At 45.1% G+C, this 25,977-nt stretch overlaps 1 protein-coding gene across 2 annotated transcripts in view; it reads left to right on the top strand.

Annotated features, from left to right (window-relative positions):
* vwa8 (von Willebrand factor A domain containing 8) overlaps positions 1-25,977 on the top strand; it is a 74,134-nt gene that overhangs the window by 2,067 nt on the left and 46,090 nt on the right. Inside the window, exons 4-22 of one of the 2 annotated variants that reach the window (XM_049009544.1) lie at positions 914-1,024; positions 5,634-5,801; positions 7,781-7,945; positions 8,088-8,137; positions 8,278-8,386; positions 8,614-8,710; positions 8,806-8,816; positions 9,194-9,325; positions 9,543-9,677; positions 10,273-10,350; positions 12,607-12,767; positions 12,857-12,970; positions 19,953-20,121; positions 20,360-20,437; positions 20,685-20,800; positions 20,963-21,066; positions 21,429-21,535; positions 23,486-23,557; positions 24,727-24,803. In XM_049009544.1, the coding sequence (XP_048865501.1) occupies positions 914-1,024; positions 5,634-5,801; positions 7,781-7,945; positions 8,088-8,137; positions 8,278-8,386; positions 8,614-8,710; positions 8,806-8,816; positions 9,194-9,325; positions 9,543-9,677; positions 10,273-10,350; positions 12,607-12,767; positions 12,857-12,970; positions 19,953-20,121; positions 20,360-20,437; positions 20,685-20,800; positions 20,963-21,066; positions 21,429-21,535; positions 23,486-23,557; positions 24,727-24,803 (2,054 nt within the window). Of the gene's footprint in view, positions 1-913; positions 1,025-5,633; positions 5,802-7,780; positions 7,946-8,087; positions 8,138-8,277; positions 8,387-8,613; positions 8,720-8,805; positions 8,817-9,193; positions 9,326-9,542; positions 9,678-10,272; positions 10,351-12,606; positions 12,768-12,856; positions 12,971-19,952; positions 20,122-20,359; positions 20,438-20,684; positions 20,801-20,962; positions 21,067-21,428; positions 21,536-23,485; positions 23,558-24,726; positions 24,804-25,977 lie in introns of those variants that run through there. The other variant, XM_049009537.1, reaches the window with a different exon arrangement.

The raw sequence follows: 25,977 nt of genomic DNA, 5'->3' as shown, positions 1-25,977 counted from the left end.
CCAGATGGTCATTGGTTTGAGCCTGATCTCAGCACATCTGTGGGTCCTTCAGCAAGACCCTTAACCCCCAGCTCCCTGGGTGCTGTAATGGCTGGCTGCCCTCAGTGGCCGGCTTGCGCTCAACTACAGAGAGCAAGTTCGGGGACGCATAAAGAGAATTTTCCCATGGGGATCAATGAAGTATCTGTTAGTATCAAACATAATAAATAGCAGCAAACATATTGCAGTGGGGGTATAATGGTGATCAGTAGCGTGTTAATGTCTGCGTGTATAGTATCACATCTTGTGTGTCTTTTGTGTATAGTATCACATCTTGTGTGTCTTTTGTGTATAGTATCAGATCAGTCCCTGAGAGTTCAGTAATCTGACAGCATTGACATAATTTATTCTATATATCCTTATTGTAATCTCTTTTTCTGGTAAATGTCATAAGGGGGTTAATAAGTTATAATAAATAAATATATACATGAGCACTTACCAGGTATTCTGTGGATAGAAGACTTGTGACATTGTTATTCCCGGTACTGACCATATACTGACATTCAGTGCTGGTGACGCATTGCCTCATGTCAGGATTGTTCAGGTGCTTGCTATCCATCTGTGTATACTTTTACTGAAATTCTTTTGCATTGCTGTTAGTTCTTATGATTAATGTTTTATTTATGAGCAGTTTTCTAGATTATTAGATTCTGATTGTTAATGGTCAGAAATTATCCCTATACAGATTTCACTTTTAATGGTATTTGTTTGATAGGTTGCATACTAAAAATGTTATGTTAGGTATATCTATAATTTGTGAGTAATTAAATTATATCAACATGAGACAAAATGCACCAGTGATTAAATAAATCTCTCCCATGCAAATCAGATAAAGGAACAAAGAACGATTCCGTTTTTTTGGGATTTCCTCCAGGAGCTGACCAAGAGGGAAGTGGAGTACGTGGCCCTGTCTCGGGACACCACAGAAACGGACCTGAAACAGCGCCGGGAGATCAGGGCCGGAACTGCATTTTACATAGACCAGGCAAGTCGGCGAGTCACCTGCCCGTCGTTCCACCACACAGGGGTTGGATACGGCTGTCCTTGTTTCTGTTCTAAAAATAAGGCCTGGTACTCTTTTGCCCGTGAGTACGAGACGTCTGCGAGATGGCAGGGTGGGTCACGCGTGATCCTGTCAGGCCTCCAGCAGCGGAACCCCATCCACTTAATTAACACTTACTGACGGTGGACCCAGCAGTCACCTTGGAGGTCTGCTACTCGAACACCTGTATAGCGCAGACGTCTGTGAAGATCTGCAGCTCAGCAAGGACCTGTGAGATTCTTAATTATCAGATTTGCGAATCGAAATGGGCTCCCAGCGGAGATCTCCCGCAATCCTACAGTCTGTTAGGTGCTGCTTTTAACAATACCATCCTTAGGTCTGTCATACACCGTCGGTGTTTCGGCGGGAATCCAGAGACGTACACACCTCGAATCTATCTTAGCGTTGCCTCTGTAGCTGTAAATACGCAAAAAAGTATCTGAAACGTACATTTCGATACATGTTGATGGTGTCAGATCCGGCTGCTTTTGAGACTTTCAAGGACACCGGAGAACTTGGAGTGTTTGTGACACAGCACGATCACACACACAAAGCCTTTTAAAAATAAACTCTTCAGCTGATTATAGCCTAATCTCAAAGAACGCAAACGGGTCGCCACGGCAAACAAGTGAAACCCAGGTGACCGGTGTTTCCATGGAAACCCACACATAGTAGTCACACTAATTACCGATCGTGTTAATTAAAACATGGAATGACATATGGTTCTTTAACTCGTTTCTTTTTTTATATGGAACTGAAGTTGAATTGCGGTAATTAACTGGCCTACAAGGATGTTTTTTTTTTTATGAATTTGATTTTATTGACATTTGAATTATAGAAAATAGCCTGCAGAGTGCATAGAGGCATAATATACTGTATTTTAGCCTCCGGGAGTACTGATTATTTTTTTTTTAATTACAACATGATGGAAAGGGGATTAGCGCAGTCAGCAGAATGGTACACGGATCCATAAAGATGGATAAATATTATGAGTTTTCCAGCTGCAGTGTGCTGGAGCTCAGCGTGATTAAATTGAGATCCCCTCGGAGTGTGTTTCTCTCAGGGTTTCCCGCTGCCTCGCTGGGGTTTGAGTGTTGCCTTGCTATGAAAGGTGATTGTCCTTCCCTCACTTTCAGCTTGGTTTGAGGGTGATCCATTTGTTATTTTTTTGTGTTTGGGTACTTTTGACCCACGGCGTCTGTATTATGAAAGAAAAGTGTCCGAATAGGACACAGAAATAACATGAACTCTTGCCTGTATGCGTGGCACGACTGTATTATCAGCTCAGTAATTTTTTTTTTCCATGTGGTTACATTTTCAGTGACGAGAGTGGAAAGTGTTCTCAACCTTAGTGCGTGTGTCCTAAAAACATTTCCGGTTAGTTTAAAGCGCTTGGAACACTCTCAACTGCAACGTGCCATCGAACAGACAGCTCATAGCCGTAAAGCTAGTCCCCGATATATTTGTTTGTTCTCTTTACCGTACTACACACTCCCCGGCCAAAGGAACCATCTCTAAAATGCAACTTGAATTTCAAAGCTGCGCAGTTTCACCAACAGCTACCAAAGTGTACAGTGTGTTACATTTATTTCTTCACGTCAAACCAGTTTAACCGCAGATTTGTTTATGTTAACGTTCCTTAATGTCTCTACTAAATCAGGCTTGCACTGTAGCCAGCTTTGCCCTGAACATTTTCAGATACATGCTGGATAATTGATGGTGTGTGCCCGTCCCTGCATGAATATTTATAGATACCAGCTAGAGTCACGGTTGGCATCTTTCAGCGTAGAATGAGACCCATCTGAGCGTTTGTCTAGTGGCACAGTGGTACACCGGACAAAGAAGAAAAGCATGAATGCGCAGAAATAAAAATGGCTGGATGAAACTTGCCCCACTACAAAGAATTCAAAAACAAGGGCGAAAAGTATGAAATCATTGGCTTATTTATATTTTATTATATATATATATGCAATGACTCTGTAGAACAGATGGCTACAGCCACTGTCTGCCAGACAGCCTCTTTCCCTAGAATGACACATGCCTGCATTTACCTTATCAGTCATTACAGTCAGGCATTGAGTATTTGTCACCTAGAGAGAATGATCATTGACAAATAAACAATTAGTGAATTACCAATTGTTGTAGATATACTGGTCGTTTTATATTGCCATTGCGATATCCATTCACCCGTCTTCTGTGGTCACCCAGGAGAGGGCTGTTGTGCTTCTGCTACATGTGAAATACATATGATTCAAATTTCCTAAAGATTATGATTTTCCCCACTTTCACTGAACTGGAAGCGACATATATACATTAAGCAGTTCATTAACCGACCAGATAATATATTGCCAGGTAATGTGTACCAACTCGTAATATATTGATATTTATTGAACATCTCAATATGAAATTTGTAAAAAATGGAGCAGGATGAGCGCAGTTGAGTGCACCCTGTATATGTTTATGTTTGCTGCAGCCAATAGAAGTGTTTGTAACTGCCCAAGGCACCTGATTGGCTAAAATTGAGAGCAGTAGAAGGGCTCCTGGGAGTGAGCTGCCTCTTGGAGCAGCCTGCGGTGGGAGGGGCCTGTCTTCCAGGTCATCTGACTGTTCCTCCGGGACCTGGGCTCATTCGGAGACCTACATTCCCAGCTTAGTGTGTCAGCCTTGCCGGATATTAATTGAGATTAAAGTTATTGTGGGTGCAGTGTGCAGTTCCTTCTTGACTTCCTTCAGTATCCAGGAGATGCAGGGACACATATTTTCCAACTTTCTGCAATTGATCTTAAAACAGCAGTATTGTATTGTGTTTGCTTGCATCAAATTCCTGCTTAATTCACCAGCTTAATAAAAGCAAAATAAATGTGTTTATGGTGGGGGGGTGGCTTGAGGCAGTCCTAGGCACTATTGGGCAGAAGGCTGGGGTACACCCAGGACGGGACACCAGTCCATCACAGGGCACATATGCTTGCAGTTTATACAACTGATGTCACTTAGGCTGAATGAGTGTCTTTGCATTTGCTGAAAACTCCTGTAATACAAGGAGAAAAGGCAAATGCATGCATGCGTGGCACCAAAGCAGGATTGGAGCAGCTGGGCCTACAGGCGTCTGCCTCGGTGCTGCCCTCCGTCTCAAAGATGTTTCAGAGAAAAGGGGTAAAACTGGACAGAGCTGCTCACTTCTCCTGCAGTTAGCGTGGAGTAGCAGCAGAAGTGAGAGGTTGAGCTTACTTAATGAAGCATGCATGCAGCCTGTTGGTTAATTTAATTACAGGAAGGGCTCCGTGAATTCAGGATGCAGTGAAACTGGAGTAGGAGTCACACGACGCGAAAACACTGCAGCAGAGCGTCTTCGTTCTTCGGTTTTCCGCTGAGTGTCCCGTGCTGGGAACTATCCTGAAGAGGGTGACTGCTAAGCTGTCGGTGTGGGGGACTGAAATGGTATAGATTCGCATTAACAGATACTTGGGCTATTGAACGGCCCATACCATCTTAGGTCTGCCGTTCTCCAAATTGTGCAAACAGAACATAAATCCAGCAGGGTGTAATCTATGGTATGTTAAGGGAACACATCGGTATAGACACATGGCCAAGTGCAACCTAGCCAATCAACTGCCTGCAGCCTCCTCCTAGATCGACAGATGATTGGCTGCTCACTGTTGGTCCCGCCCACCACAGCTCTGTATCCACACGAGAGGAACTGTTGATGCACTGTATGCTTACTCTCCCTTAAATGTCGAGGGGAAGCGTCATTTTAGAGTTTCGCTTATCCATGCTTCTGTTGCACTTTTGCCGACTAATTCTTCCTGGGAGTCAAGTGTTTTTTATTATGTCTTCTCCTTTTAAGGAATTTCACCACGTCTGCATCACTGCCCTTTTAAAATAATTATGTGATTACAGCGTCTGTGACAAAAATGTATTTGGAGTTAAGTTTAGAACATCTGGCTGCACTTTAATTGGGTTTCTTCCCATAGAGGCAACCCTATATTTTTACGTGAACCAAAACCTAATTACAAGCCAACTGTCATTTTGGTTGCCAGAGTAGTTGAGAATTTCCTCTCATTGACGTCAGTATCATTTGATTTTTTATTTTATTTTATGTAATTTAATTTTTTTTACACTTATGCTTGCCATGTCATTTCATGCTTGATTTTTTTTCTTATGAACAAAAATTAGTTAAATAAAACTTGAATCTTAGATTGCATGTGTAAAATATACTCCTGAAAATTTCACAAGCAGCCAAGCAGTATTGGCTTATTTGAAAATAATTTCAAGCAAGTCCAGGTATTTTCTGGTGACGTAAATGATCGGTGTATCATAAAGTAACTTTGGTTAAGTCAGACGACATTTTGAAGGCACATAAATCACTCTTTTTTTCACAGGGGGTGGGGGGGGTTAGTTTTAATAATAATACCAAGTGCTGGGGGGGGGGTGGTATTGCTTCTGTAATATTTCCATATTTCTGTCAGGGCGGCTTGTGTTCAGTAATGCGCCTTCGGTTGAGCGGAGCAGAGGCCAGACGGGGAGATAAACGGTAACTTCCCGCCCCCCCCAGTGTGCGGTGCGAGCTGCAACTCAGGGCCGCATCCTGGTCCTGGAGGGGCTGGAGAAGGCTGAGCGCAACGTGCTTCCGGTGCTGAACAACCTGCTGGAGAACAGGGAGATGCAGCTGGAGGACGGCCGCTTCCTCATGTCCGCGCAGCGCTACGACAAGCTGCTGCAGGTGAGCCGGCCGGCGCCCAGGGGCGGGGCCTATCGCCCTGCTCAGGCAAAGGCGGGGCCATAGCTGCAAAGCTGTGCTCTTATCGGTGAAGCAAATGTCAGTGTCGAGTAGAAGACCAAAGTCAATAGTGTAGATAGATAGATGGACGGATGGATCCCCAAGGAAATTGGAGAAAGGAGAGGAAATAAATGGCGCTATTCCACTGCCACCAAGAGCCATACTGCGATACTGTGAACTTGCTATTTTCCATCGTAAAGTGTGTGAGCTGTACCTAAACTGTAACCTAAACTGTAACCTCGCTGACATGGCCCCGCTTTCTAGCATGAGCAAACCGGGCTTGTTGTTCTGCCCATGGATTACCTGAAAGAAAGCATATATTCCATATATAATTCATTATTAGTAGTATTGCACATTGCGATGTATTGATGCATTCCCAGAAACTCGGAGCATGAAAATTTCTAACCTTCTACTTGAAAAAGTACTATAGAACGGAATGGATTTGTAATGTGAATTTACGCAAGCGAATGCTAATTCTGCTCACGTTTGGTACTCGTATATCACAGCGATTCCACAGATGTGCTAGTAGGAATTAGCACACAACATAAATGATAATAATTGCACATAATAAATCATGGTGTATACCGTGTGGACGGTATACACGAGTCTCTTCAGTCTTACATCACTGTCGCTCTCCAAACCCGGCGGTGCCTTTACTGAGCCGACCCTTCTGCAGTGGAAAACCGAAGCGAGCTGGAACTAGTCTCTCTTTGAGTTGCGGTTCAGGTACGAGCCGGTTCCTGTATGCCAAAATTCGTACGTCAGCATAGACAGGATGGAAGGCATCACACGGATATTTCTGATTATACTAAACCGCATCCCCAGGGGGGGTCTGTGTGACTCAGGGGTTAGCAGACTGTGCATGTGATCGGAAGGTCGCTGGTTTAAATCTCAGGGGCGGCGGTAATTTTGTTGACGGGCCCTTGAGCAAGGACCTTGGCTCCGGATTGCTCCGTCAGCTGGCTGGCCCTGCTTTCTCAACTGAGCGTCGCTTTTGGTGAAAGCGTGAGCCAAATAGCAAAAAGCATGTAAATGCCCTGTTCGCCGGAGTCTCTCATGTGAAGTGGACGGCAGGCCCATTTGCCGAGTCTGTGGCTAAAGCAGCCGCCTGTTCACACGTATGCCCGTGGGCTGCGGTAGTGTTTACCGCCTATGTCAGCCCGTTTCGACATTTCAGAAGCACAAGCCTGAACCTGACTCCCCAGGCGAAATCTTACCAACCACCCTCCCTTGCGTAACGCCTCATAGTTTAAGGCATCTCGTGATTGTCTAATTCCCCACCCAGTTTTATTCAAAGTTCATTCAGAATTTGACAAATTTAATTAGCAGCTAGGAGGCTGCTTTGTTTAACAGGAGAACTTACATTCATACCTGCGCTTACAGTAGTGCGTATGTGGGTGGTGTAGCCCAGGGTATGAAAAGCTGTAGTTTGCCGTAATGTGTCGCTTATTATTTAGGAGATGTTATTTTGTGCCTTTGCATGTTAATTTAGAGGTAGAGCCAGATAGTGAGACAGACAGATGGCTAAAGCATTATTGTCACTGCACGATTATAGGTATACATACGCTTATGTATCACTCAGTGGTTGGCAGTCAGTAAATTTAATTTTCATTCAAACAGTAAGGTAGCATCTGTCAGTCTATTCACTCTCAAGGCCCAATTTAGGGGGTGGGGGCCCCTGGACTAAAGTTATTATTGGGACCCAACCTACAGCATAAAATGCTGCTAAAACAACCAGAAAAAAAATTGGGGCCCCCCACAATTTGGGGCCCTGGGCTACAGCTCGTGTTTAAACCCGGCCTTGGATGTATTTTGTCGTTCCCCCTCCGGAATAAGGGAGTTTTTTTATGCCGCTGTTTTGCTGCTAAATGTGGCCTCCGGTGTGCCACGGTTTTTGTCACGTTGCGGCCTGTGTGGCTCAGGAGCACTCGAAGGAGGAGCTGGATGCGTGGAAGATCGTGCGTGTGAGCGAGGACTTCCGCGTCATCGCCCTGGGGCTTCCTGTCCCACGGTACACCGGGAACCCCCTCGATCCGCCGCTGAGATCCCGTTTTCAGGCCAGAGACATCTACTACCTTCCCTTCAAGGTCAGGACTCTTAATGACCTCCTTTCTCTGCGGGTGGCCCTACGTCTCCTTCCGGAAGCCTCTCTTTCAGCATGCAGTCATAACTAGGCACTTTGAAGTTGACTTATTTTCATATTTTGTTTTGTCTGTCTGTTTTTTTAAGGATCAGCTAGAAATTCTGTACAGCATCGGACCAAATGTCGCCACGGATAAGTAAGCGACGCTGGTAGCGTTTATATTTACGCGGTTTACATTTAAATGAGCTTCTCGTAGTTCTGGATCACTGCGTTTCGTGTACAAGTACTGCGGCCTGTCAGATGTCAGAATGATGCTTTCTGTTCTGGTTCTCCTAGAGTCTCACAGCTGCTGTCCTTTGCCACCACCCTCTGCTCCCAAGAATCCTCCAGCCTGGGTCTTCCCGACTTCCCTGTGGACAACCTTCCCTCCGCCATTAAAGTCTTCGTAAGCGATTGGGAAGCCCCTTATTTCCTGCCCTAGGAGTTTAATCTTAAAAGCTATGATTTTTTTTATACCTTCTGCAGGACCTGTGCAATTTCGGTTATTGTTCCGTGACTGTTATACCACAGATTCTCTTGTTTACAGCTATTGACGCAAAAGGATCTTGAAAGGATTAGGTGCATAATGGCTGCCCTGCCCTGCATTGAGGAATCTGGTGTCTCTGCTCACAGGACCTGTTCCCCATGATGTCTTGCCAGCAGCTGATCCAACGACTCTACCCATATGAGGTCATGTTGGGCGAGGAGGGCCTCAGAGCAGTGGAGGGGGGTCCTTAGTGTAAGCCAGCCATCCTCGAGTCTCTGGTCTCCACACCATAGGCAGACTGGCTCATAGACGTGATGCTGCTCTGTTTGATATGCTAGTATTAACTAATGTTCGTTGTTTGCAGATGGTTTCTTCTCATCGATCTGCCCATTCCTGGTGTAGACCTTACACTCTCCCCTTTCCCTCTTGACTCTTTCAGTCACTCAAGGTTTATTTTCTCCCAAAATCCCCCCAAAAATCAGGGGAATCTATGAGTCAGAATTGGCCTGTAAATTGTCCCGATTGCATGCGCTGCAGTTGACAGATATTTTGTCCAGGTGATTCTCTGCCTGTTCTTCCCAGCGCCGGTTCCCGACAGTGCAGATTCCAGCCAGATAAGCAGATAATGGAAGAACTGGATGCTTTTTGTCGTGAGATTAAACACCTTTCCCCCCCTATCCTTCCAGCTGCAGAGCTGACTGGAACACCTCTATATCCTTCCCGCAGCGCTTTGAACTCCTTGACTCCAGACAGCAGCCCAGTCCCACCAGGGTGGTAAGCGTGGAGTCCTTAAACCGGGACCAGACTGGCTATGCAGCTGTCACCCTGCGTGTGTCTGACAAGGACGTCACCCTCCAGGTGAGGTGCCATCATGGGGTCACCGTGGCCACTTATTCTTAGCACCCGAGGCCTATAGAAGATGAGCAGTGTTGTCATGGTGATATTTTAGTCGAAATGCTGGAATTTCATTGAGTAGCAGTGGTGCCTGTTCTTTCTTATGGGAACCTGATTAAATCCTCTCTGTCCATGTGAGCTCCTGCTGCCCCTATAATGTGCTGCTGTTCCCTGGCCGCAGGTTCCGGCAGGATCCCGTCAACCTCGCACCCCCGACCGCAGCCCCAGCTTCATCAGCACCCCCACCCACGCCCGCCTTCTGGCTGAGATGATGCAGTCCCACATGGTCAAGGATATGTGCCTTATGGGGGCCAAGGTGTAAAGTCAAACCTGAGCAATTCCTGCAGTCCATATTTCATATTTCAGTGTGTAGAGTAAAACTTTCAGGAAATGTTAATTGCATTTAAACCATATAGTTACCTGAGATGATTCCAGGTATGCCTTATCGGTTCATTTAAGTCACGGGTGTCAAACTCCAGTCCTGGGGGGCTGGAGTCCTGCACGTTTTTGGGTTTCCCCTTATTTAACACACCTGATTCAACTCCTTGAGCTAATTACCACACAGCTCTTGAGCTGAATCATTTATGGTGGAACAGGGATTACACGGGGCTCCAACCTCCCAGGACTGGGGTTTGACACCCCTGCTTTAAGTCCAAAAATAGAAATAATTTAAAACAGAATATGTGGAATATCTTAAGACAGAATTTCCCAACCCAGTCCCTCTCAGCTTCCTGCCAGAAAGTCCAAATGTTTGCTCCTTAAAGGGAGCTGGGAGGGAGCAAAAACATGGACTGTCTCCAGGTCCCCATGGACCGGATTGAGAAGCACTTCCTTATAACTGAAAAATTTTTGTGCTTGTCTGCCATGTAAAAACGACTTATTAATTGTCCTTCTGAATATGATCTTTGCAGGGTTGTGGCAAGTCTGTCATCGCCAAGGAATTTGCGGAGATGCTGGGGTACAGCACTGAACCTGTAATGCTATATCAGGTAACGGGGCTTGCATTTTGTGTGCATATCAAGTCGGCTCAGAGAGAGGGAGAAGCGACAGACTGTGGTGATACTGAGCATCATGACAACAAACCATCGTAGATTTGCAGACGTCCTAGAATTGACTTTGCCTTGATCTGACAGTCTGATAATCTGTTCTTATTTTTCATTCTTTACTGAGCCGGTCTGTATGAAAACCTTTCTCCAGCTTGCTGGGGTACTTCACAGCATGCTGTATTTGAAAATGCATCTTGCAAGTGAAACTGGTGGGGTGACAGTACAGTGAGTCACCACAGGAGAGCTGCGAGATCCGAGTCTGAAACAGCTCCTGGATGGCTCCTGCAGTTCAACAAATGGAGCTCTGTGCTAGCAAGGCATAGGTTATTGGTTTGAATCCCAGGGAGCATTTTGAGTCCCTTTAGATTGTAACACTATTTAGGTTTTTTCTTCCAACAATCCTCATTCTTATTGATCTTTAGCTACATATGCCAGATTGGCAGTGTATGCAGAACATTGTCAATAATCTTTTCATTCATTCCTTTTCAGTTGAGGAATAAAAGAATGAAAACCATTCTTATAGGGAGAACTGATAGCTTCTCCACCTAGCAGGAATTTCTGTCTTGAAAATGTCTTTTTCATTGAGGTATAAATCTGAAGTACAAGAATTAGATTCCATGGTGCCTCACGATCTGAATTGTATGGAGATAATAAATAATTAGCTTCATTTTTAAGGAGCTATACTCCATTATAGTTTTAATGTTTAACACTTATATAGCGGAGTCCCTGCCCTATGAAATTAAAGGGGCATAAAACCTTTCCTATATAGGTACTAGGTGGGAACTGGGGGGTTAATGAGGGTGTTGCTGGGGTGGCGAAGGTTCCAGGTATGAGTCTGGGGCACGATGAGTCACTCCTCTGTTGTGAGGTGGTATATGCCGCGGTGCTTGTGACCGTAAGGTCATCTGTTCTAATCCCGACGTCGGCAGAGTGATGTCACGATTGGGCTACTGAGCAGGACCACTAACCCTTATTGCCCCTATAACTGCTGTCTGAATGGTCTGTCGCTTTGAATAAAAGCTTCTGCTTGAATAAATGTAACACTTTTATTGAAGTGATACTGATATGAAAGATGTAAAGTATTAACTTTCTGTGCTTCTCCTGCACATATTTATTCTGCTTTCGGACATGTGAATTGTGGAGCACCTGCATTTCTTTTAATAAAAGATGTTTTTTTTCCCCCTCTTAAAAATCGTACAGCTGAAGTTAAAAACGCTTTGCCAGCTTATGGCGGATTGTGTTACATTTCACTTCCTATTTTGTATGTTGCTACTTGGAAAATGAGTCGATTATATTAGTCAGAGGTATGGCAACCTTCACCCGGAGCCGGTGTTTTAAGTCTCATGGACCAGTGCCCAAAAACAAAAAGTGCGAAAGGTGGAAAAGCGGGCCGTCGGCCATGGAGTGGATGTGACGTCGGTGCTCCCTCGCCCGCAGACAGCCGTGACACCTTTAACGATGCCGTTCCAGGTTCTGGTTGGAGTGTCTGTGTTTCATCAGCGGACGGCCTGTGTTTTGAAGCTGCTTAAACAGAGTAATTGAGTTTGGGGTGGGGTGGGGGGGGGGGGGGGGGTAGTGGAAACTCTAGTGGTGGCCCAGGTAGTAAAACTTCAGGGGGTGTGTGCAGGAACAGCAAGAATGAGTGAGTCCACTGCAGGACCTGGCTAGCAAAACGAAGGTGTCTGTGCTTTTGGCTAAGGAAACAGTATTCTGGGCATAGAGGACTTTTAAACACAGTTCACCTCATCTATGCAGAAAATCCCTTCAATTTCTGTTTTTGAGTGGCTTCTGAGTAAGGTATTTGCTTGACATATTCCACGTATATGGTGCTCAGACGGATTTTAAGAAAACGGCTTTTTTCCACCTGTAGATGAAGTACAGGACATAATTTCTCTTTTTCCAGTTCTACTTAAGTCACATTCTGTACTGCAGCAGACGGTTTCTGTTAAAATAATACAGATTAATAACCAGCCTATTTTTTGTCTCCCCATTTTGTCACTAGCGATTGAACAGAGACACACTTACCTAAATAGAACTCTAGGTAAGTGTGTCTCTGACTTTGAAATACTGGTTGACACAAGTCAATGGAGACCATCCATATCTCTGGCACTGAATAACGATGTCTGCATCGTATGTGCGCCTGATGTAGGGATTCTTGGGAAGTCGGGTGCCTAGGGTGATGTCATTTCCTGCCCACAGGACATGACTGGCCGGGATCTCCTCCAGCAGAGGTACACTTTGCCCAATGGGGACACGGCATGGAGAGTCTCCCCGCTGGTCAGTGCAGCACGAGAAGGCAAGCTGGTCCTGCTGGATGGCATCCACAGGGTCAACCTGGGCACCCTGGCTGTGCTCTCCAGGTCAGTGATCTCACCCATTGGGGGCCCAGGACGCTCACACTACTTGGTGGATAAACCAGATTTCAGTAGCTGTGGCGTCTATCTTTCAGGTTAATCCACGACCGAGAGCTGGCCCTCTATGACGGTACCAGGCTCTTGAGGTCCGACCGGTACCAGATTCTGAAAGAGGAGATGAAGATGTCTGACTCGGAGATGGAGCAGCGGTGAGCGATAGAGTCTTAGCTGTTTATCGGGGGAGAAATAAACCATAATTTTTCATTACAATATATGCAAATGAAAAATAACACAATCAGAAATAGCCAGAGTTTCTTTGGTTCTGCAAAAAGTTATTAAAATCTTGTTGGATGGCTTGATGAACACCGCTTCTGGTCTCAGACCTCTCCTCAGGGGCACCTCAGCCATTCCATGGATTTGTTAACTTTCACCAGCAACTGGCTTATCACACGTAACTAGTTAAGTAACTTGATGGGATGATGATTAGCCAGAAATGGTTCTTTAGTGGTTGTGTTGAAAATACATGGATTTATTGGATGGTTATTGCAGGAGACCGAGGGAGACATTTTATATTTATCTGACACCTTCATGCAAAGCAACTTATGGTAGAGGGAAGGGTTAGAATTTGTGTGTGCTCCCTGGGATTTGAACCCACCACCTGTGGGTTATTAGTATAGTCCTCTACTTGTACGGGGGAATATACAGTTTTGAAATGGCTACGCTAACACATTGAAAGACATGCCATCATAGTTTTTCACACATACTCAGACGGCTGTGAAATTACCGCGGGATGTAATCACTCTGTCGGTATTGTCTGTGGATAGGACTTGTTTTAAGAGCCCGAAGCTTGATTCACCCTTTTCTGCATGGCTGAGACTGCGGTAAAAAGCGTCTGTGCCGTGGGTGAGAAATGCGACGTTGGCGCAGCACTCTGGCTGCGCTCTGCGGAAACATGTCTGCTCCTCCCACCCCAGCTGCGCCGTCACCTGGAGTTTTGACTTCCCTTCGCGTTACTAGATGAGGAACTGCTTAGGATTTAAGAAGTTCGGGCCGTGCAGGCAATAAACACTCATCCTATTCTGATTGAACAGCCCATGTTGGTGGTCAGGAATCTAAATGGTAAGAATAAGATCACATTGTGCTTGTTTTTCGGAAACCAGGCACTGCCTACTGATTCTTCGGTTGGCTCCCTGTAGCGTGCGTGTGTGTGTTGCCCACGACTGAATGACATTCCATCCTGTCTCCCGGATTTCCCCCACTGCATACAATATGCGTCCTGGGATTGGCTCCAGCCTCACCATGGTTACGAAAGAAGGATGGATGGATGTGGAGCAACCTGTTTTGTGCTGTTATCAGTGCATTATATATATTTTAATACTGTTTTTCAGGATATCCATTGTGACCGATATTTATATGATGTACAGTGTTTCATCTTGTCTTCCCACTGTTTTCCCTGGTGGGGGTCCGCCTGGTGGGGGTCCACCTTGTAGCATTCCTAGCAGCTCAGATCAGTCTTCCTTTCTCATGGCTGCAGACTCCAATTCAAGGACCCGGATGCTTAGTCCACAAGTTAGTCTAGACCAAACCAATAATTCACCTTAATGTATAACGTGGTTTCAAGTAAAAAATACTTGAATACCCCCCCCCCCCCAAATGACAGACAGTCGGATTGATCAACGAGCGTTAAAAAGTTCCCATTTTCATTGTATTGATGTGCGTGTGCTTGTCTGTATATTTATGAAATGATGTTTTGTCATTGAAAATTATTCCGGAGCTGTGATTTTGAACAAAAATCTCATGCGGAGCTTTGATCCAAACGTTTGAGAACCCCCGTTCTAGGGGATCCTTAGACATTCCCAAGTCAGATGGGAGATAACTCCAGCATGTCCTATCTTTCCTGGGGCCTCCACCCAGCCTGGAACATGCTCCTTGGAAGGCATCCAGGTGGCATTCTTAAGATGCCTGAACTGACTCAGCTGATGGAACAATGTCTATTTCACTCTCTTTCAAGATCTCCAAACTTCTCACCCTGTCATGGGGAATGAATTCAGCATCCCGGTGGAGAAACCTCCTTTTGGCTACTTGTACTTATGACCTTGTTCTTACGGTCATTATGCATGGATCATGACCATGGGTGAAGAGAGGTACTTTGAATGACTGTTATATTCTGAACTGCGTCTAACTAATGATTCAGCACCGCTGATCCCCTCGGTGCCTGTAGAACTGCAGTCATCAAACCAGTCCTCCTGTGAATTTCACTTTTCCTATTACCATCTCTCGTGACAAAGATCCCAGGGATTTAAAATTCCTTCAATAAACGCAGATTCTTTCACCTGAATGGAGCAGTCCACGGGTTACCGTGACCTTGCGAAGGTATCAAATTCTCATCTCATTTGATATCGGATCTATTGCGTGTGCACTTGAGGTCCAGATTGTATGAGGCCAAACGCATGGCATTATCTGCATGCCTTAGGGAGGCCACACCCAGTATCCTGTACTGGAATCTTGCCAGCCTCGTCTGTGCCTTGACATCCTATTCGTGAGAATCACAAACATGGAAACTAGACGCACACTTGCCAGAAGTCAGCACTCATTATACAGTAAATTGCTTCAGTTTTCTACTAATGATGTGGATGCAATTTCTTCTGTATTCGTATAACCACCAAGTAGCATGTATAGAGGCCCCAGTATTCCATAATCCTGTACTGCTTCCCACAACACCCTCTGCCCCCCCACCCGTAAAAAAAATAAATGTAACCATCACTTCTATTTGCCAGTCTTTCATACAACATCGAAGAGGTGTGTTAGCCATGTCAAGCTAACAGAATCTAGTGCTTTCAACATCTCTCTCTAGAGATGTTGCACCAGCAGTCTTTCCGCTAAGGAGGCCTTTGGGCACCATAGCAACTTCAGCTGCAGTGAGAGACTCCAATCTATCAGTAGTTTCCAATGCTGACTCCTGACCAGAGGGCACATCAACTGGCTTGAGGAGTCCCTCAAAGTGTCTCAGCACCTCCCCATCCTTGCAGAACATGGTCCAATCATACTTAGTTTCCCCAACCTAACTTCAGACGCCTGAGGAACCAGAGATGTCCATTCAATTAATTTAACACAGAAACTTCCTTCAGACATTCCCCACCACCCCTCCCTGCTTATCTGAGCTGTCTTGGTTCATCTGGCCTCCTCCCTATATGCTGATTCCAGTCATTCAGCAAATGGTAATCGGTTTTTTAGCTCTACCCCCTTCCTCCCTCAAGCAGCCCACCCACTTCATCTAAGAATGCTGGTGACTCCATATTTGTATACATACAAAGAACTGTCAGAGTACAGCTCAGCATCACAAAGTGGCAACCTTCTTGTCTACTGGGAAAAATTCTTGGGAAGCCTGGGACTTGTGAATCAATGTTCCCACACCTCCTGGAGTCTTTCACCATGTAGATCTCCAGAGTAGGAAAGACTCCACCCCTGATCAAGATGTGGGGTTCTAAACTCTACAATATGCATGAAGTTAAAGCCCCTTTTCTGCCAGAGCATCCATTGCCAAGGTTTCATCTGTCTGGTACCTTGCAAACACCCTGCATTTCATCTTCTAGCTTGTGACCCATGACATTGGCTCCATGTAACCATCTTGGGCTGAGCCCAACTGGGTTATAGGGGGGGCCCAAACCACTAGATGCTTGTTGATGAACACCACCCCCCAGGACTGAGCTACTGATTAGTGGGTTTTAAAAACCATAATCTGGACAGACCAGATACACTGGTTCTTCTTGGTACCTTTCATTAAGATCTTTGTTGGGTTGTAGTTTGCTTAGTCTCTCCTCACACACCTTTTTACCGGGGAAGACTTTACCAAGAGCTCAGACCCGAAAAGATGTAGCTACCTTGGATCATTAGGACCCGCAAACCTCTCCACCTCTAAGGTCGCAGTCCTTGGAAGGGAAGTTTTTAATTCGTGATTTGTTAAGCATATGCTCTCTTGAGACCTGCCCTCACTTGAGAATCTGCAATCATTTGTAATCATACCCATGTCATGTATTAACTTAATTATAAAGCTATGTTAATTTGCTCAGTTCTTCTACTCATTCATCATTTGTCACCCGCTGCCACTTATCAGCACAGACTCTTGTTTTCGAATGAAATCGAGGTACATTACAGCGCTCTCCGCCAGCTACTCATCTTGAAAAGGTGAAGCAGTCAGTGTCATAATAACACATTTCGAATACACTGAAGTGAGACTGGGGAGAACTTGTAACGTCTGAAGCGTTAATTCAGCTATGTCGCTCAGACAGACTGTCACAGACTCAAACTGACCAACGAGGCAGAATGAAGTGAAAAATGTAATTGCTGACTGTTCTGCGCCAAGATTTGGCCTTCTTTAAAAAATAGGGATTGTTTGCAGGTTGACAGTTTCTCCCGGAAATGAAGTAATCACTGCTTTAATGACCTGGACAAAAATGGGCTTTTCTCGTTAAACAACAAGAAGGTATCGTAAAGGAATGGTTAAGAGCTGAGGAGGACACTCTCTAAGGCTTCTACAGACTCATTTAGAGTGAACCAAACTCGTAAACCCCAAAATAGTTTTTTCTTTTTTTCACGTAAGTTTCAAAGGCCCTTGGCGTTTCAAAAGTGACGTCTCAAAGACAAAAAGGGACCTGAGTGGACATGGTGAGCGGACTGGAGAGTGTAGAGGCCCGAATGGAGAATGTTAGTGTTTATGAGGGTATAGGGAGTCGTTAGGGTATTATTACTAATCAGTCAAATTGTCAACAGTCCTCCAGAATATCCTGTTTTTTGTCTCCAGGCATCTAAATGCAATGTTCATTTTCGTCCTGTTGCTGGACTTGCTCTGACTCCTTTACCTTCCACTTTTCCGATCATAATGATTTTCTCCGGCACACTGGGTCTTCTAGTAACGTTCCCCAGATTTATTAGCGTTAAGCAAGAAGAAGGTATGAGAAAGAAGTAATCATGCCTGGTTTGTTCTGGATGACGCACAGTTCCTCTGCGTCACATAGGTATACATATTTTGTCCTTTTTCGATTTTTGGAACATAACAAAGTAGTTTATATGTGCACAGATTTTCATTATATCCTTATCCCTAAATATCTAATGACACATCAGGCTGCAGTTGATTTATTTTTTTTTGCTTTCTATAGAGAAGCCATTTGAGCTTCAATCATGCACTTCGCAGCAATTCAGCCCCTAAAATGATTAAGAGCTGAGGAGGACACTCTCTATGGCGTCTACTGACTCATTTAGAGTGAACCAAACTCTAAAACCCCAAAATAGTTTTTTTTTTTCCTGTAAGTTTCAAAGGCCCTTGGTGTTTCAAAAGTGACGTCTCAAAGACATAAGGTCTATTTATACTGCATCCTACAGATGAAGGTGCAGCTTAGGTTGAACTGATTAATTTTTGCCATATCCTGTTGCATAACTGTTAAGTCAGTGGTGAGTTATTTGCATGCAACCCACCTTATTTGGAAAATCTGTGCATGCCATATAATTTCCTAAAACAAAGGTTTTTTTTTTGTTAGCATGAATAGAAAAAGAGTATTTAACAGGAGGTCAGGGAAGAGAAAGGATGCGGAATGCTTGTGTTTGCACTCTGCCAGCGTCTCTCCACCTAGACTGGAAGGGTGGATGTTTGTGGCGCAGTGTCTGGGGCTGAAACAAACCCACTTCCTCTTCCTCCACTTCCCTGTCTCAGGCCACATTCAGAGCTCACTTCATGTGGTTCCAGGGCGGGTGTTAATTGCTGCTCGTCGCTTCCATCTGAAAGCGCCATCACCAGGGGGAGCAGCCTTATCCTCTTGACTGTTTTCCAATCCGGTCCTCAGGATCCAACAGCCGGTCCATGTTTTTGCTCCCTCCAAGCTCCCTGCCAAACAGTGAACATTTTTTGCTCCCCTAACAGCAGCAACGGGAAGCAAAAATATGGACTGTTTGTGGGTTCCCAAGGACCAGATTAGAAAACACTGCTCTTGAGCAAAAATGATTTTCAGTCTTTGGGTATGGTAATCAGTTAGTATGTTTCAGAAGCTTCAGTGGAGTTGGTTAGTTGTTAATATAGTACAAAGAATGACTGGAAATGAACGGTTAGGAACATACAGGGACCTGAGTGGACATGGTGAGCGGAGTGGAGATTGTAGAGGCCTGAATGGAGAATGTTAGTGTTTATGAGGGTATAGGGAGTCGTTAGGTTATTATTACTAATCAGTCAAATTGGCAACAGCCCTCCAGAATATCCTGTTTTTTGTCTCCAGGCATCTAAATGCAATGTTCATTTTCGTCCTGTTGCTGGACTTGCTCAGACTCCTTTATCTTATTCCTGGATCTTCTCGTAACGTTCCCCAGATTTATTAGTGTTGCTCTGATTATTTGTGCTTTAAGGGAAAGTTCGGGCTTAATTTAATCAGGAGTTGACTTCTTTGTTTACTTTGCAGTCCGTGGTATTTTTTTAAGTTTTTGCCTGCCCCATAGTTCAAAAATATCATTGCCCTCGTAATGTGATAAAAACCTGTTACTTTAATGTTGTCCGGAGATTTTTTTTCCTGTCCCTACAATGGAAAACTGAACTTTATAAAAATCTGTGACTGCAATCAAACAACTCTAAATGTCAAAGGGGTTAAGGTCGTCATTGTTGGGATTTGGGTGTTTCCCATAGAATTGAATGGACAGTCCCCACAAAGATATGAATACAAACATGTGTGTGTTGGTCGTGGGTGGGGGATCTGCTTATTGGTGTGGGAAGTGTAACGGGGGGGGGGGCCCTGCAAACAGTTTCAGGCAGCAGTGGGCCGCTCCTTGTCAGGAAGCTGCGAATGAAATGTCAGGGAGGATTAGGGTGAAAGGGGACCCGCAGGGGTGTGAACGTCCGCCGACCGCTCGGAGCCATGACGGAGATCGGGGGGGGGGGGGACCTGCGTTATCCACATCACAGCGTTCAATCGCGTCTGACAGCTGGCGAACTCGAGATTCTCTCGCTTCCTTTTCCCCTTCTCAATTTAGTCATAAGTCATTAGGCTCATAGGCTGACATGGTTAGTGTTTTTTCTCCCCCAGAACCTTATGGATCAATTCAAACTGAAAGGGGCTTTAACAAATGGCAGCCTTACAGTAGAGCGTCTCTTACTACCAGTCTCCTGTGGCACGATCCGTGTAGCTTACTGTCTCCACCTGCCATCATGACCAGGTCCATCTTCCCCATCCACCCGTCCTTCCGCCTGCTCGCCCTGGCTGAGCCCCCGGTCCAAGGCAGCCGCGGCCAGCAGTGGCTGAACCCGGAGATTCTCACCATGTTCTTCTTCCACACCGTGAAGCCCCTGGACGTGGCCGAGGAGACCTCCATCATCCAGGGGATGGTGAGCGTGGGGCATATTCTTGTCTCTGATCTGCGCACCTGACAATAGGGGGAGTAGAATTTATTTTGTTTAAAAAAAATGACTACAAACCCCCACACACTCTCGATCTTCTTAGTCATGTCCACACATGTGGACCCCTAGATGTCTTTCAGGGGCCCTCTACTGCAACCTTCGCCTTTTCACCACTGGATGGCTTTACTTTCTCGGAGCTGAACTGTGATCCTTTTGTGTTTTGCAGACACCGAATGCCCCAGTAGAGGCAGTGCAGCACTTACTGCATCTCACTCACAGCTTGAGAAAAACAAATGACCCAACAGTAAGTCATTGTAAACTGTACCAGACCAAACAGCCGCTCGTAACAGACATGCCTATATATATTTTTACTAGTGTGAATGTTGCCCTTTATATAATATGTGTTATGTGCATAATGCATATGACAGGCCACCGTCGTCGTTTTCGCTGGTTGTATGCTTACTTTAATAGTGTCACATGACTGTTCGGAGAAGCCAGTTGGGCTGTGTGTGTTTCTGAGTCTGAGGCTGAGGCTGTGTGTTTTCTTCCAGGCCCAATCCTTGGCGTCTTCTCTGTCCACCAGGCAGCTCTTGAGAATCTGCCGACGTCTGTCCCAGCACCCCGAGGAGACGGTTGCCCATGCTGTGAACAAGGCCTGCCTTTCCAGGTGGTCCTTTGGCGTCTGCCTGCAGCGGGGCCTGCTGTGTTGGACATCCTTACTCCCTTAAATATCTCTTTTATTCTCTCATTACTGTTTTCAGTTCTCAGTTATGATTTAAAGATGAGGTTTCTTGGATGAGTGACAGATCCTCTGTTGTGTGTATGTCAGGTTCCTCCCCAGCCTGGCTCGTTCGGCCTTACAGAAGAACCTGGCCAACTGTTCTATCGAGGACGGGCCGGACCCTGGCAGCACACAAAACCTGGACCTCAGCTGTGAGTTAACTGCCTGATCCTGTGTCTCAGTGGCAGGACTTATTCTCCACACAGTAGGAACAGAATGAATCGTCCTTTTTGAGCAATAGTGCTGAAATGAGAAGGTCACCCTCAGATATTTGGCCAAAGGATGCTCTATTTTGACCCCCCCCCCCTCCCCCCCACCACCATACGAGCTTGTGTTCCTCAGTTAACCTGGAGCTCTGCAATCGAAGTTGAAAAAGCGAAAGTATGAGTATCATGTGACCAGCAGTCACTCTTCTGGAAGAAAGGCTGAAAAGGTCACTGTCTCATGCAAAAGTGGGGTGAGCTTCTTGTCACGTTCTTCACTCTTTTCTTGCGTCTGTTTTTTTTTTGTCCAGGTGAAATAAAAGATGGGATTCTGAGGATCGGAAAGGTTTCCGTTCCGGTACATGATCCCCACGAAAAAATGAAGGTTCCTGATGTCCTGTTTTACGAAAATGAGCAGGTAAGTCAGCCTTTGGTACATCAGTAGGCCCATGGTATTATTATCTGAAGCTCCTTACGTCAGCGCTGTGTACATTATCCAGCTTGCGAACAAGACATCAGCTCATCGTGTTCCTCGGTTCCCTAGTATATACATCCTGGTTTAGTTTTGTCCACTTTCTTATCCAGTACTGCCGATCATTTTCCAGTTCATGTCATGTCTCTAAGCGTATTGTGCTTTATTGTTCAAGAGCTGGGTAGCTTCCTCATAGAATCGGGTCATGATTCCCCTGCATCTCATACTACACGCTCTTTCTCAGACTTGATTCCATCTGCATTATTACTGCATATACATATAGCGAACATATCATTCTTTTAAAGTGACTCTCTGTTATTCCTCAGTCCTGTACTTGTACTGTCTGTTTACACTTGGTTCCAGAGATAGAATAGTTCTCTAAGGAACCAGTGTATTATGGCTTTACTTAAAGACTTCCTTGTAAGGGGAATAAAATAATTACGGCATGAGGTCATTTCTTGATAACAATTTTATCTTTGTAAAAGACCGGAACTGTCATGTGGTCTGATTCAAGGCTAGGTCATTCAGGGTCAGCCTTTTGGATACACTGGCCAAAAAGGCCTAGACCAACTAGCTATAGGATGAGTCAATGTTTCTACTGAAGTTATAGATGAAGTTACTGAGCAAAACAGATTATATGTTGTTTACTTGTGAACTGGGGGATGCTGATTATTCGTCTGGTAGCACCGTTATGCTGATGGTTCTGATCTGGAAGAGAATCACAGGGAATGAGCAGAGGGAAGCGAGCCTAGCTGGAACTAGAGTCTCTGTTGGTGTTAGCGGACTAGCGTGTGGAATGGAGCAGGTTGGCAGTCTCACCTCCTGCCCTTAAATAAGGGCTGACATGATGAAGTGCGTATGTTTGCCGATTACGGATGGTGGCTTAGTGGGTGGTACTTTTGCTTAAACCCTCCAGGGAGGGGGGGCTTGAATCTTTGAATTCTGTGTGTGGACTCTGTGTGTATTCTCCTCCAGGTTTTCCTGTTTCCTCTCGCGATAGAGCGATATGCCGTTAGTAAATCGTTTTCTAAATCGGCCGTGGTTTACGAGTGCGACGGACTGGCATCCCGTCTACGCGGTTCCCCTCATTTGTGTCCTGTGATGCCTGTCCAGGAGAAACAGTTGGAAGATAGAAGGATGTTTGCCCACAGCCGTTCGGGCGAGGGCTGCATCCCAGCAAGCCCTGTGTCCAGCCACCCAGGGAGGTGTCTCAGCTCCCCCGGGACCGCTGAGGGTTGAGCTGACCCAGATTCAGCACGTTTTCTGTTCCTCCCTGTGAAGGGGAGGAGACAGAGGAAGGGGAGGATAAGTCCTTGCTTGGCCCACTTCTGAATGACCTGCTTTTCTTAGGGCACTGCGGGGACTGTGAGTCGGCGATGGCGATGCTCAAATAGGGTGTGAAGAACGAGGATGGTCTGCTCAGCCATCTTCTGTTCCTCTACTCCTTGCATCCCTTGTGTTCTGAGAAAGCCTGCAGCATGTTATAATTGCCTTATGTGGAGGGGGGGGGGGGTGTCAGTATTTTCACCTAATTCAACAAAATGTCTCAAGCTTTATGATAAGTGTTTTTAATAATTGTTACATATCACTGCTTGTAATATATGAATTATATCCATCCATCTGTCCTTCCGTCTTCCATAACCGCTCATTCAGCACACGGTTGCATTGAACTTGTGATCCTAAAAATCCCAAAGGGAACAGATACCCTAGATGGCACCTTCTGGGTTAAATGAATAGATGGTTATTTGTGAAGGTTTGTTTGCTGGACAGCTGCAGACACTCCTGCTGTGAGATTCCCTGCCTGCGCTCATTCTGTTCTGGGGGAAGGGAGACTGTACCACGAAATTCGGCGTGAATTTAATGTGTTGCGGTTTGACCTTCCTGTTGCTTGCGCAGCACATGACAGTGATGGAGGACATGCTGAAAGACTTCCTGATGGGGGAACACCTGTTATTGGTCGGGAACCAGGTGAGTGACTCGGGAAGTAAGAAACGCCGACGGCAGAGCGATGCCCTTGAAAGCAGACGTCAGCTTGAGTACTTCTTTAGATGGCCGTGAAACTCAGAAGACTTCGGAACAAATCTCAAGGTTCCTTTCCCCTGCAAATATTAGCATTTTCAATATGAGTCACTGTTTGCTAGTTTTGGATCTAAGTGTTTTGGACACTAAACCAATGCAAATTTAATTGATTTTCTAGGATGTGGTAAAAAAGAAGTTTCCATACGAAAGCCTGATGTGTTGTAGGGATCACAGTGTTGTCCCTTGTGGGGAAAAGGTCAGTTCCTGTTAGCTTCTCTGAAGCAGAGGCCCCTTTCGTAACTGGGGGGTGAAGTGGGAGGGGCAGGCCCGTCAATCGTCCCGATGCGGACTGACGGGATGCCCGCACCCATCTCGCGCTGCGTTTCCTGCTCCCACCAAGGCCCAGGGTTGTTTGGAAAGTGGAGTGGGCCGCGCTGTCAGACAGGGCGACTGGGACTCGGATGGTTTTTGAGGAACGTGCTTGAAGCCGTGTTAAACCGGAGCTCACGTGGCTGCGTACAAACCAGGCAGAGAGATGGGAGGTGGGCAAGCGAGATGGGAGGTGGGCAGTGTGCGACGCACTACCAGGCTGCGCCTCCTTTGACAGTGACATACACAGATACACAACATGCACAGATCGGAAGAGGTAGGATGTGAAATTACAGAAAATGGGCAGTACAAGATTTTAACAGGTTTTTTTTTTTTTTGGGTTGCCGCTGATTAACATATTAATCAAGACCCTAATTTGTGAAATGATTTAGCATTCATTCATTCAGGTCGTTAAGACTGACATCCCTTATGTGACTCTAGCATATATGTAATATTTTTCTATATGTTTGTGTTACATTATGATGAATAAGCAAAAAATAATTGACATTTTGGCCTTAATAAAACGGGTAATACTAAGTGTTCTGGTTATTTTGAATGTGAGACTTCTCCATACAACAAAATCTGCAATAGCATCACCTGATAAGGATTCTAAATGTTAAGTTATGAGTCTTTCTTATCATGTAGTATATATTTAATTTCCCGTGTCACGAGTAAATCATATTGTACCATGTGTAATGCATTTGTCCTGCATTATTCCAGTGAACGCTGCTGATTGCTGTTTACTTTAGGGTGTTGGGAAGAACAAGATTGTAGACCGATTTCTGCATTTAATGAACCGACCAAGAGAATACCTGCAGCTTCACAGGTAACAAGGCCTCCTTTATGGTAGCAAAACCACTCATACTTCCACTGTAACTCCTTCTTCCACATAGTTAATGTAGGTGGCAGATTGTCAGTATCTTCTTGTAGAATGAACAGAAGATCGATGTGCTTTATAATTAAAACTGAGTTATTTTCATTATAGAGTGGAGGTGGTTCGGAATAGATGTTCATAAGTTTCACACATACACACCCACTCCTTTTGCAGTTTTATTATAAACTGAATGGAAATAAATGAAATGTTTTTTGAAGGATGGCTTTTAATTAAAGGAGAATAATTCATCCTTTGAAAAAATCTGTTCTTTTAACACTTACTCAAGGCCTCTCTCCCGTGAAAACAGCAAGCGGGCGGTTATCACAGTACACAAAAATAGACATATCTATAAAAAGAGATGATGAACTCACCCACATGCAGCTGTGTCTGGGCTTTTGCATTAAAAAAAACTCCTTTCTTGTCTTTGCAAGGGTAAAGCGAATTATTTTTGTCCTTAATAAATTAGGACACCTGTCTAGGGGGTAAGGGGAATTGCAACTCTGAAGATGAAGTTCTTTTGTTTTCGAAAGGCAGATATTAATAACTGTAAATTGGCAGGAAAGGCGGCAATTAGAGAAGGCTGGTGTCTGTCTGATTGGCCTTGAACAGATTATTTGCCCCTTGACATTTTCTGAGATGCACTAAATCCACACTGTGTCCATGGTAGCCATGTATGCTTATAATTATATGCTCTGTCCTGCAGTAAAGGATAATTGATTCTTCCCCATGTAGATAGGCGTGCTTTTACTGCGTTTGTTTGTTTGATTTTGCAGGACAGAAGTGTTTGTTTAAAACGCTGAGGTGAAAGTTACGGCCGATTATCTTAAGTTACTGTAAGTTGGTTTCTGTAGTACATGGGCTGTTAACTGTAAACATATACAGCTTCTCCGAAAGACCCACTGACACGTTATCTCCGCTTAATTCGTAGGATTACGCTATACCTAGATTCTAGTTCTTCAGTGTTGACTGTGCCCTAAGATCTCTGAGTTCTCTTCTTTTTTTTCCGTCTTCTTCACTGCTCAGTGCATTTTAATGAAAGTGCCGTTTTGTGAAGATGGTGTTTCTCTTCAGAAGGAACTGTAAAATCAGTTCATGCAGTGGTAATGTCATGCCCTGCTCGTCGGCT

Source organism: Brienomyrus brachyistius, chromosome 1 (genome assembly GCF_023856365.1).
Source record: "Brienomyrus brachyistius isolate T26 chromosome 1, BBRACH_0.4, whole genome shotgun sequence".
Taxonomy (NCBI): Eukaryota; Metazoa; Chordata; class Actinopteri; order Osteoglossiformes; family Mormyridae; genus Brienomyrus; species Brienomyrus brachyistius.
This window is presented reverse-complemented; position numbering and strand designations above follow the sequence as displayed.